This window comes from Mustela nigripes, chromosome 7, assembly GCF_022355385.1.
Source record: "Mustela nigripes isolate SB6536 chromosome 7, MUSNIG.SB6536, whole genome shotgun sequence".
In the NCBI taxonomy this organism is placed as follows: Eukaryota; Metazoa; Chordata; class Mammalia; order Carnivora; family Mustelidae; genus Mustela; species Mustela nigripes.
Window position 1 is genome coordinate 20,095,645 of NC_081563.1, and position 12,463 is coordinate 20,108,107.

The following is a 12,463-nucleotide window of genomic DNA, read 5'->3' on the forward strand; positions in this document are numbered from 1 at the left end:
TTCAGAGAGATTCTGTGTAACCAGCTCAGGGTCACACAGTAGTTGACTGAGCTCAGAATCTGAGACCAGGCTTTCCTGATTCTCAAACCACTGCACCAAATGTCTCAGAGCTTCTCAGTCTCCCTGCATGTGGCAAGTTTGCCCTCAAGGCTACTGATGATCTATTGGAGTTCATGATCCGCCATTCTGTTAACTCCTCTGCTGGGTAACTGTCACCCAGGACAGTGTAAAGGGGGAGACTTAAAGAAGGGGACAGGAAGCTGAGATGGGGCTGGGGACAGAAGGAGTGAATGGGAGGGTAGGGCGTTCTTGGCTGACAGTGGTTGGGAGGGCTGAGGGACTCTGAGGACGACAGGAGAGAGCAAGGAGGGGGTCTTCGACAGTCAATCCAGGTTAGGCTGTGGCTGTAACGCCCCTTTTAAGCCCAAGGGACAGGGTAGCCCAAGGAGCCGGGCAGGCCCCTAACCCCTTCAGGCCCCACCTCTCCCATCCCCCACTTACTTATTGCTGAAGACTTTGCTGTAGTTGAAGATTTGAATCTCAAGTATCTCATTGCTGTCGATGTTGCTGCCCACTGGCCACCGGAAGGTCTAGGGAGAAAGAGACAGCTGTGGCCTTAGAAGGAAATGACAGGGTATGAGGAATAGAAGGCAGATCCCTGGTAAGTTGGCCTTTCGCATCGACCCAGTGCTCCACAGGGATAAAGTCCACACCTAGACTCTCATCTAATTCCAACCACCCCCTGGTAACATGGGTATTGTGACCCATTCCCCTTTCAAAGATGGCATGCAGAGAGATCCAGTGACCTACTCAAGGTCATATGGTAAGTGCAAGGACCTAGGGCTAACCAGGACCTCTGAGTCTCAGCCCAGTTCCTGGGGTACACTCAGGAGTGGGTGGTGCAACCAGAATGGAGTGGGCTCCGGGACAACAGCAAGGATCGTGGGCATGGGCTTGCTTTTTGCTGTGTGCGGAGTGGAGCTGAAGCTTCCAGGTTTCCCCTCCCAGAATCATTCTGGCCGGTTCAAGCTCTGCCTGGAGTGGGAGGTCCTGTTCCCCCCCCCCCCCCCCCCCCCCCCCATTCAGGTCAGATCACCCCCTCACACTGGCAATGTTAACTCTGGGGACAGACTTCAGCTGTTTATTGTTATTAGGGTCAGGCCCACAAAGGAGGGACGGCCTGTACCCAGCATGCTGTTTCTAATTTACCCTCACCGCATCTATCTTGGCTTTTTTTTTTTTTTTAATATTTTATTTATTTATTTGTCAGAGAGAGAGTGAGAGACAGAGAGAGAGAGAATGAGCAGGGGAGGCAGCAGGCAGAGGGAGAAGCAGGCTCCCTGCTGAGCAAGGAGGTTGACGTGGCGTTTGATGCTAGGACCCCGAGATCATGATCTGATCTTGTCTTCATTATTCAATCGATAATAATGATGAGCAGGAAGTTGAGTGGGATTTTTCCTGATTCCCTAGACATGGCAAGGAGGGCCCAAAATAGAGGCTAGACATGCTAAGGACCCCATCCTCTAAAGAGAGCTGCCAACAGGCCGAACCAGGCTCCTGCCTCAGGACTTCCTCAAAGGCCTCTCACCCACAACGGCACCCCAGTGCTCCTTCTTCCTGGGGTGCAAAGACTGCGGAAGGGAAAGATGCCAATAGTCATATCCTAGGCCCAGCGTTTTTGCGGCTCCTTCCTAGAAGAATTGCTCAGATAGGTCGAGGCACCTGCAGGAAGGGGAGCCTAGCATGTAAGTTCCCAATGACATCTGCCAGGGCAGTAGACTTACTGGCCTGTCCCCCAAACCCCTAGGGAGCCCTGCAGGCCACCTTGGGCAAGGCAGTGGTCATAAGGAGCCTGACATGCCACCGCTAGGTGCCTTAAGTATTTGACTTCTGCTCTGTGGGGCCAAGGGCATGCTGCAAAGGGGAGCCAGGCTCAGCAAGCGGGCTGACCTTCCACCCCTGCCGGCCCTGCGATGGAGGCGTCCTCAGCCTGGGTGAGGCTGTGCGGCTCTGTGCCCCGAGGCGGGAGCTGAGGTGGGGTGGAGCCAGGTGTCCCGGATTGGGAATCTGTACCGTGTGGGGAGCTTGGCTCAGGTTGCCCACAGGAGCCCCCACACGGTGCTCTCTGAGACAGCCCTTGTCCACAGACCGGCCATGCTGACAGCCTCCAGAGCTGGCTGGAGCTCGTCCAAGAAGCTGTCATGCCACAAGGAGGGTCCACGTCCATGGCAGGGCCCCCAGAATCAGACCACGTCCCCCACCTTGGGCTGGAATGGGCAGAGGATGCAAGGGCCGGAACCGGCATCCCTGTCCCACTCGGGGTCTGGATCCACAAGCCTGACAGAAGCGAGAAGACCAGGCCTGGGCTCTGAGAAGATGCTGGACTGGAATGACAAGCCTTCCTGGGCTGGACTGTGAATAACGGAAGACGACCAGAAAGCTCTGCGCTCTGCTCATGATGCCACTGAGAGATGGTACCGACGGGGACTTGGACACAACAGCCGGAAGGCAGTGACTTCCAAACCTGTATCATTTTCGTTCCCCTCCCAATCCAGGCTGCCCAATAGGCGAGAAATCAACAATCACGATAGGCATCTTAATAATAATCTGAATGATAGCTCTAGTATCAACTATTAAGATAGTATTAAGATAGTATTAAGTGGTATTAAGATAGTAATCTTTATAATAGCTGCCATTTGTAGAGAACTTTTCATCGTGCTGAAACGTTGAGGGGGCTGAGTGGTTTAGATGCACTAATTCATTTAGCCTTTCCTCCAACCCAACGGGCTGCTCCCATGTTCTCTGGTTCACACGCAGGCCTCACAGAAGGAACACGATTCAGAGAACTCTGTCGTTGGTGGCCGAGCAGGCCCTGGGGGGCATCCGAGAGCGGGTCCTGAGAGCCATTCTAAAGCTTCCATCTCCCAGACTGGGGGCCCAGGGGTTTGCAGGGGGTGCCGGGCCAGCTTGGCAGGTTACCGCACAGTGTGGGCAGGGCCTGGCTGGGGAAAATGGCCTCACATTGCTCTCTCAATCTCAACCAGGATTCAGCTGGAGTGGGCAGGTGAGAGAGGACGAGGCATCGGAAGCGGGGGGCGGGGTGGAGGCTGCAGAGGGAGAAGGTTCTGAACGGGGCCTGGGGAAGACTTTGGAGGTTATGGACACAGACGGGCCGGCTAAGGAGGCGGCCCAGCCCGGGGCCCGCAAGCCTCCTAAAGCAGCTTTTGCTTCTGCTGTCTGCATGCCTCCAGCGCAGCCAAATGTGTGGTTTTCTTAATGAAGTTGCTTGTAATTGCGCTGTAGGGAAATAAGCCAGGCCCAGCTCAGCAGCCACAGCGCCAACGAGAGAGGCCTGCGGAGCCTCTGAGATTTCAGTTTCTGTGGGATGAAGGGGGTGAGTGTTTGCGCCACCTGAGGGTGTGCGGGTAGGGTCTTGACTTTGGTAAGAGAGGATGATTAGGAGAAAAGGGGGGTCGCTGTGGCCGTGGCACCAAGACAGAAAGGGGCGCTGAGCCGAGACATGAATGAAGGGAACACAAAAGATCAGCGCAAGTCATTGTGAGGAAAAGGGACCCAGAGCAGGAAGCTGCTCGGGACTTCTGCTTGCTCCCCACCAGGCACTGACTTGCCTAGGGATTGGGGTGCAGTTTCTGGGCAGGGAGTGGTGACGGAATCCGGAGCTGGTCGCCATGGGCAGATGTGCCGAACAGAGCATAGGGGGCTCTGGGCCGGCTGCCTGCATGGGAGACTCTGCAGGAAGGGCCTGGACTTGCTGCGTGGTGGTGGGGGGGCATTTCCAGAATGTACCACATTCAGTGTTTCCGGGAAGGAGCCCCAGGAGGAGGGTACAGGAGGACCAGATGCTCCAGCAATGTAGGGGTCAGGGGCCAGTGACTGTGGAGGGCAGGGACTAAGGCCGCCCCAGGGGCTTTCATGTGGGAAGAGACTAGTCCTGATGGAGTCCGCCAGATTTGCCTCTGACGCCCTCCGTGCCTGCTTCCTTCTCTGTCTCTCATGCCCACCCTGCCCTTCTCTGCTCTTCTCTCCTGGCTGCCCCGCTTTCTGCTCTCACCGGCTCCATTCTGACCTTCATCAGTTTCCTTCCGGGTCTCGGTCTCTGTCCCTCTCTCAGTGCTTCTCCACCCCACCTACACCCTTGAATCGCTTCCGGAAGCTTTCAACACTCCCTCGGCCCAGGCTACATTTCAGACTGATTTCACTGTGTCTCTGGGGGTCCCAGCATGGGATGGGGGAGCTCCCAGGTATCCGTGTCCCCACCACACCCCGCCCCCACCTGGCTGTGGCTGAGCCGTGTTTCTAGCCCTGCCTCCTGCTCCCAGCAAAGACCTCCTGAGCTCGGGAACAGCGGTGAGCAGGACAGCCCTGGCTCTGCCACGATTTAGCTTTGGGGATTGCAGGCCACTCCTGGCATGGGGGCTCAGCTCCCTCGTGGATAAAATGAGGGTGACCAGACTTCCCTCACGGGGCTATTGGAAGAATCGAGTGAGATCACACAGGTGGATTTTGTAAGGGACACAATACTGCAGAAACGAGAGGCTTGACTTACTTTGTTTTATTTTGCTTTTCCTTGTGGGGACCTTCTACCAGAATGCCTGGGGCTGACCCTCACCCCTCCCTGACCCTCCACCCTCTCTCCCTCTCCCTCCATCGCTCTCGAACCACTTCTGCCTTGGTCTGTTGATGTCCTGTTTCTCTTCTACCAGAAAAAAAAATGTTATTTCTCATTGTTTTCTCACTTTTTGCCATTACTTTCTTTCCGCCAGCTGGGGGGATGTGTACTGATGTGTATGGAGGGCCGTAGGACCACGGGGCGGGGGCTGTGGGGGGCCTTGGGGCTCCTGGACCTGTGCACGTCCCCTCAGAAACCGGAGAGCACATCTGGCTAGAATTCAGTACTTCTCAGAGCGTTCTTTGCTAATAAACCAGGCTCACAGCAACATGACCCAGACGGGCTTCTTCTGGACCTTGGAGTGTGGAGGGTGTGAGAGGTGTTGCAGGACACATAGCCAGTTGGTGGTGGACAGGATTGAAACTCAAGTCTCCTAATACTTAGCTGGGGGCATGGCCTCCCACCCTGCACCCACTCCTGAAGTCAGAGAGATTAGCTGAGGTTGACACTCAGAGGGGGCTGTGGCTCGGACCATCCTTCTAGGTTGACAGCACCAAAAATGTTTATTTATTGAGCGCTGATCCCGCCCTGGCACCACACTTTGCACTTATTCTAGAGTTCAGTGCCCACTTCACAGGTGAGGCAACTGAGGCTCAGAGCAGTCTTGCCCAAAGCAATTCAGCTAACAAGTGGTAACATAGCTTCATAGTCGAGATAAGACCCTGGCCCTCTCGGAAGTCAACAACCGGGCACAGAGGTCAAAGCCACCGTGCTGGAGAGAGCGTGTGGAGAGAGGGCCCAGAGAAGGTGAGGCCGCAGGGAGACACAAGGTACCCCAGACAACAGTCAACACCAACTGCGCTCCCAGCTGGAGGCAGAGCCTCCCAGCCGAGCCCTGCCAACCACAGGATCACGGGAAGCCCTACAATGTGGAGAATGCTGTGCTTTGTTCCGCAGCACTAGATGACTGTGACTTTCCCCCCTGCTGTCTCTCTAAGAGTCAGACTCAGGTCAGGGAGGCCTGACACCAGTGGCAGAGCTGGGCTCCATGCCCCAGGCCTTGCCTCTCTGCACACCGATGCTGGGCTCCCTCTCCCTGGGTTGCTGCGTGAGCTCCAGTGAGAGCTTGATCGTTGCTCTCAGAGCAGCTCAGAGCAGGAGCAGAGTGGGCAGGCTCAGTTCTGTCTCATTCACCGAGGTCTCCCTCCACCGGGCATAGGGCCAGGCACACAGTAGGCACTCTACAAATGGGCCTCGGATGGCTGCCTGGGCTGCTGGTGGGCGAGCTCAGGTGGGCTAGTTTACCTCTCCACACCTCAGCTTACTCTTCTGTAAAGGGAGGGTGGCGGTCACTGTACTGTTTCTTGGGCCGATTGTGGGGCTGGTGAAGTGCAGAACCTAGCATGGAACCCAGCCCAGGGTAAGAGGGTGACTGACATGGCGGTGACAGTAGTGGTGCTCCGTGTATGTTTGTTCCAGGAGCCAGGGCAAAGACTGGCATTCTTGGGGATGGCACCCCAGGGACTGCTGGAGGCGTCAGGGAACAAGGGGCCTCTCTCCAGCCTGAAATAACACCAGCATGATTCCCTTCCCATGACCACAACAGCTCAAAGTTGTGTCTTCAGTTTCTGAGGTGCCCTGCATGCTGGTGGGCCAGAGCCTAGGCCAAGGGAATCCACACAGCATTTCAGATTCCATGCCATGTCAGCCTCCAGACACTTCGGGGGACTCTGATGGTAGCTAAGCCGAGCCCTGCCACTTAAGATGTAACCAGCCAGCAAGCACTATTCAGAGCAAATGTTTTCTGAACACCTTCCTCATGCCAGACTTTGTTCATGGCACTGTGGCCAGTACGGAACCCAGGGGTATTTCTTAGTTCTACAGGAGCTCCTGGATAGTTCTAGAGACACAAATCTGAAATTGCCGCCCGTAATAGGAACATTGAGAGAAGTAAGGTGGCAAGTGTTAGGGGCAGGAGGAGGACAAGAGAACCTCTCTTCAGAGGAGAGGCCTCAGGATCCCTGGGAATGTGAAGCCATGACCTAGATCGCCAGCTCACAACTTGGCCCTGACCTGGCAGGTGCTGGCCAGAGTAACAGAGTTGTGCATCTTATCAGCCCCAGAGATCTGGGACCCACGGAAAGGTTTCCCTGATGCAGGTTGGAGAATGACCTGGATTAACCTGAGCCTCATCACTGACTAGGTCTGGAACCATCCTATATCAGCAAGATGATGAACTTAAAGGGAAGTTCTCCAGATCTGGGGAGTGGGGGTGAATTGGAATGTGCAACAAAGCTTTAGAATTCAATGGAGAGAGAGTATCTTGGGAATTCTCAAGTTGGGACTTGAGAAGACTCAAGTTGGGTTCATTCTTTTGTTCGTTCTTTCCTTTGGCAATATTCCCTGTGCCCTGTGCTGGGTGCCAGGCCCCTGATGAACAAGACAGGTGCATTCCTGGCTCCACGGAGCTCATAGCTCATGACTTCCACGTACAAGGGCAGTGGGCAGGTGAGGCCAGCCCCTGGCCTCCCCACCCCCAGGCTGATGACTTCTCCCTCTTCTGAGTCCAGAAGACCCATGGTCCATCTTTGTCTGTACTGGGTCCATCTCCCCACTGGACTAGGCCCCTTGAGGGCAGGTTCATTTTGCAAGTGACCACAGGCTCTGGAATCAGGTAGAGTTGGGTACAAATCCTGATTATGGCTATTTATCACCTGGAATGATCCTAACCCAGGGAGTCAGAATGCTTGTGTGAAGCTCTCAGCCCATCCTGCTACATGCTAGGTACCCAGGATAGAGCAGCTCTTTTTCTCATTCCTACAAGTTGCTGCTGTGGCTTCCCGTGTGGCCTACGGTCCACGTGGGCCTGGCTTAGAGCCAAATCAGACTGCCTTGGGGTGGGCTCCTTGTGACCATGCTTATTCCCAGGGCAGGGGTCTCTGCTAGCTGCTGGCTGGGCATAAAGTCTGTCCCCACCCCCTCCCCTGCCCTCCAGAGCTGTAGGTAAATGGAGGGTCTCAGGTTCCAGCCTCAGGGAAAGGAGACACCCCATCCAGGTTCTGTTTCCACCCATTGTTGTCCGAAGCATTGTCTTTCTTCCAAGACCGCTGCCTCCCCACTCAGGTTCCTCGGAGCAGCCCGCAGCAGCCCCTCTCACCCTTGTCTGGGCAGAGAAGGGAGAGACATTTGCTATCTTGTCTTTTATTTCATTTTACAGCCATGCATCTGTCCCACAAGGTGGGCAGAACAGGAAGTATCTCCTCATTTTACAAAAGGGGAACCTGAGGCCCAGAGGGGTTGAACGGCCTACCCAAGATCACTGAGCTTGTTCATACCTCAGTGAGGACCATAGACCCATTCTCATGACTCCTAGACCCATGCGCTTTGTACCTCCCTGAGGGGGTTCCCGAAAGCTCTGGGCACAGTAATGTGAGAAAACAGACTTTCTGAAAAGCCAAGAGATTTTTAGAAGTTTAGCAAGGGGCCGCCGATGAGATTCTTTTCGCAAGCTTGTTCTAGAACCACAGATGGGCTGTTTCTTCCAGGGACCAGCAAGGAAGTTTAGGACTTGTCCACCCCAGTCTGGGGAGACAGGTGTAAGCAGTTTCAGGCTCTCTCTGGGGGCCGAGCTGACACAGGCCCCTGGGCCCTCCTTGACAAGGGGTGGAGGGCTGCTTCCCCTCTTGGCAGGCGTGCCCTGCTGGCCAGGGCAGCCAGACTTCTCAGAGGGAGGAGTGGTGGCAGGGGGCATGGGAAGACCCCCAAACAAGGCCTTGTAAGGGTGTTGGTGGGTCAGGCCCAGGAGCAGCTTCCTGCTTCTGCATCCAGAGTAGATTTTGAATCTAAGTGAAGTGTGGACTTAGAGCCCTGGCTTTGCTACTTCCAGCTCTTGGGAAGATACACGCTCTCTGAGCCAGAGCCTCACCATTGGCTGGTTGCTGTGGAGACTGCACAGAAGCAGTGCTGCTTCCAGAAGCTGCTGCCATGATTGTCAGATGGGGTTTCCCCAGGGAAGTGAAGAACAAGTCCCTGCAGTGTTGGGGGAGAGGGGTGCTGAGCTTTGCCAATCACTAAGCATCCTGGGCCCCCATTTCATGAATTGCCGGTGGGTTCCTCACAGTGACAACCAGAAACTTCCCAGTCAGCTAGCTCCTGGGTGGGTGGGACCTTCCCCAGTGAGGACCCCTTCTCCCCATCTTGGGGCTACTCTCCGACTCTGGCTATGTGCTTTTGCCTATTACTCCCTGGCTTCTGGCCCCTCCCCAATCTCTCCCTATGGACCCAAAGGTTCCCCCATGCCTGAGTTCCTGCATGGAACTTCAAGCACCATTGAGCCCATCTTCCCCTCTGGGGTAGCCTAGCCTGGCACACGGGAGGTACTCGGAATGTGGCCCCGTGCTTTGCTTGGGGCTGGTAGAGACTGAGTATCCACTTGCCCCATGTTGGGCAGCCCTGGGGAGAGGAAGGACACGGTGATTAACTTTGAATGTCATGTATACCTGTGGCTCAGGTGTCCCAGGGTGCAGTTCATGGAAAGGGGTGGCAGTGCCCTTTGAAGGAGAATCAGGTTGCTCACCAGCTGAGGCCTGGACAGACAAGTCCCTGGGGAGACTTGACGGGAAACAGGGAATCAGATGTTCTCCCTGGAAGATTGGGGGCAGAGACCCAGGGAGGCAGGACTGTGAGGGACTGAGTCAGGCTGCCTGTGTCTCCATTCAACCAACCCCTCCTCTCAGGGCCCTGACTGATGACACGGGGAGAGGAATGAAACCTAGGTTGCATAGCGGGGCAAGTCCAAGGCCAAGATGCTGGCATAGTAAGTACTCATGGTCCACTGTCACATCACCTCTCATTGTGTTCATCATTTGACAAAGAGACCTCATACCTATCATCAGTCCCATTTGACAGATGAGTCACAGAGGCTTAGAAACAAACTGAAAGTCACATAGCCACAGCCAGGAGGGGAGATATCTAGAACAGAACTGTTCTTGGGAAGGGCACAGCCTGCTGGCTGTGATGGTCGACAGTTACTCTTGAGCACAGGAGAGAAGGTCAAAGCCTTGCTTCTCTGTGCTTGCAGCTCTGGGCCTACAGACATAGCCACACTGTGTGGAATGGGCCCAATGTGAGGAGGAGGCAGAGGTTCTGGGTGGCCCATAAGCCTGGTGGCCACCCAGGCTACCAGGCTGCTCAAGCTAAATACCAGGTTCAGAGGAGACGGTCTGCCCTGAGGCCCTTTCCCAGCCCAGCTGAGCCAAAGAGAAGAAGCAAAGCCCAAGAAAGAAGGGGTAAGCTATTCTGGGGGTCACAGCAGAGCTCCTGTTTCATGCCAGAATGGTAACTTAGGACCGCTGGTTCTCACCCCAAAGTCAACTGCGGAGAAACTCTAGAAGCAAGAGGGAAATACGGATTCTAGGAAGTAACAAACAAATAGACAAACAGCTTTGAGAAATGAAAGACCAAAGCCTCTTTGAGCTGATCTGTGTCGGAGGAGGATGGAGGCTGCCCAGGGGAGGCCGGGGATGGGCTTGGCTGTGGGACAACAGGTGGGAGGAATCTTCATGAGTTCTGCTTTTACTGACCCCTGGCCTTGCCTTGGGTTGATCCTTGCCTTCTCCTTTACTGATAAAATGGCGGCAAGAGCCCTACTGGGATGAGGATGGAAAAAAATAGGTGTTCATGGGCTTCTCAGTGCAACCTCAAAACTAGTTAGTTAAAAATCTAGCCTGCTTTCTGTCCACCGTGTTTCTCCTTAAAGGCTTAGAGATGAGACCTTGCCTGTTTCTATGGTGACTGGGCCCCCCTCGGTGCTCACGCTTGCCCTTCAACCCTTAGGACCTGACCCAGCTCACCTCTGACGCTTCCCCAGTACCAGAAAGCAGACAGCATAGCTGATACCAGGGGTACTTGAACTGGCCAAAGGAAACACACACTTGGAAAGACATTTCTTATAAAGGCAAGACAAGAACAGTATATACCAACAGGGGCAGAATTATTAGACCAAATGGACCATAAAGGCATTTATTAGTGATATAAAACAAGAACAAGGAATGTTAAGAAAAAAAGAACAAACTAGTAAATTGGAAGATCATTTTGAAGAACTCCCTCAGAAAACAGCAGGAAAGGATGAATAGACAAAAAAATTTAAAAACAAAGAAATAACAGCTAGAGGTAGAAGTAGCAGCATCTAATAGCATGGGGTGCAGAGACGAGAAAAATATGAAAACTGAATGGAAGGAATATTTGAAAAAAATAATAAAGAGAGAATTTTCTATAATAAATGAAAGATGAAAAGCCTTGGATTTGAAAAGCGCTCACGAAATAGAGCAAAACAGGAGAGATAAGACACCCGACAGTTAGACACATTATCATAAAATTTGAGAATATCAAAGATAAAGGAATTATACTTTTCTTCCCCAGGGAGGAAGAAATGATCCCACGCAAAGGTACAAGACCCGGACGGCCATCTGACTTCTCGACAGCAACAAGCACTGATATTTTGAAGTAAAGGGAAGAACTCTGAGCCTTGAATTTTATATCTCGTGCAAGTCTCATTCAAATTTGAAGAAATAAGAAACTGTTCTCAGATTTATAAGGCTTTAGAAGGTTGGCTACACAAAGACCCAAACTGAAACTACTGTGATAACTGAAAATACTGAAAATCCAAACTGAAAATACTCAAATAAGAAGAAAAAAAAAGCCAAGAGATGCTTCAAGAGATAGGAGAAGTAAAGGTGATCAGATATCTTGGTGAAGACAATCGTTGTCCTCAAAAAGAAAAAGAAGGCTAGAACAAATAAAAGAAAAGGAGAACACACGTTCGGAAGAACGTGGAATGAAAATTGTATAACCTAGACAGCGTGGGCTGAGGTAGGGAAATCAAAGAGGACTAGGGGAGTATTACAATTCTTGTCATGATAGGGGAACTATAATTACTGGTTTGTTTCCCAGCTATCAACAGGGATCCCTAAATGTGACCAAGGAAGGGTGACTACCCTGAAAACACAAATAGAATGTATAACTTTTCACCGAACAAAAGAAAACCTGATCTATCTCATGGGAAGCTGGAAAGGAGAAAACAAACAAACAAACAAACAGGACAGTCAGTGGAAAATATAAAATAAGGTGGTGATAGAAATAAAAATCAAAATACCAATTATAATAGGTATAAATGGATAAAATAATCAAAGCACAGAGACTCTCAGGCTGGGAGAGAAAATTTAACCTAAGAATATATGCCCTAGGGATGCTTGGGCGGGGGGCGCTCAGTGGGTTATGCGTCTGTCTTTGGCACACATCATGATCCCAGGGTCCTGGGATCAAGTCCCGCATTGGGCTCCTTGCTCAAAGGAGGGACTGCTTCTCCCTCTACCTGCCTCTCCCCCTGCTTGTGCTCTCTCTCTCTCTCTGACAAATAAATAAATAAAATCTTTTAAAAAAAAATGCATTCCCTAAAAAGACACACTTGAATTTAAGAGCACAGAAATACTGAAAATGGAAGCAAGAACAAAGATATACCAAGAAAATAAAAGAATGGAAAGAGATACACTAGGTAAATGAACCCAAATTAGCTGACATTGTAATCTTAACATCCAGCAAAATAGAAACTATTGCAAAAAACGTCATAAAAGACAAAGAGGGATATTAAGTACCAGGAAAAGGAAAAATAGACAAGAAGATACAGCCATCGTGAAGCTATAGAACTTACTAAAAATACAGTTTCCAAACACATCAAGCAACAGCTGACAGCCACAGGGAGAAACATGCGAATCAACATTTGTAGAAGTAGATTTTATTGCCATCATTTTTGAAACTGATAGCTCAAGCAGAGAG

At 52.2% G+C, this 12,463-nt stretch overlaps 1 protein-coding gene across 3 annotated transcripts in view; it reads right to left on the minus strand.

Moving 5' to 3' along the window:
* OTOF (otoferlin) overlaps positions 1–12,463 on the minus strand; it is a 91,236-nt gene that overhangs the window by 60,404 nt on the left and 18,369 nt on the right. For all 3 annotated transcript variants that reach the window (XM_059407569.1, XM_059407567.1, XM_059407568.1), the window contains exon 3: positions 502–590. In XM_059407569.1, the coding sequence (XP_059263552.1) occupies positions 502–590 (89 nt within the window). The remainder of the gene's footprint in view (positions 1–501; positions 591–12,463) is intronic.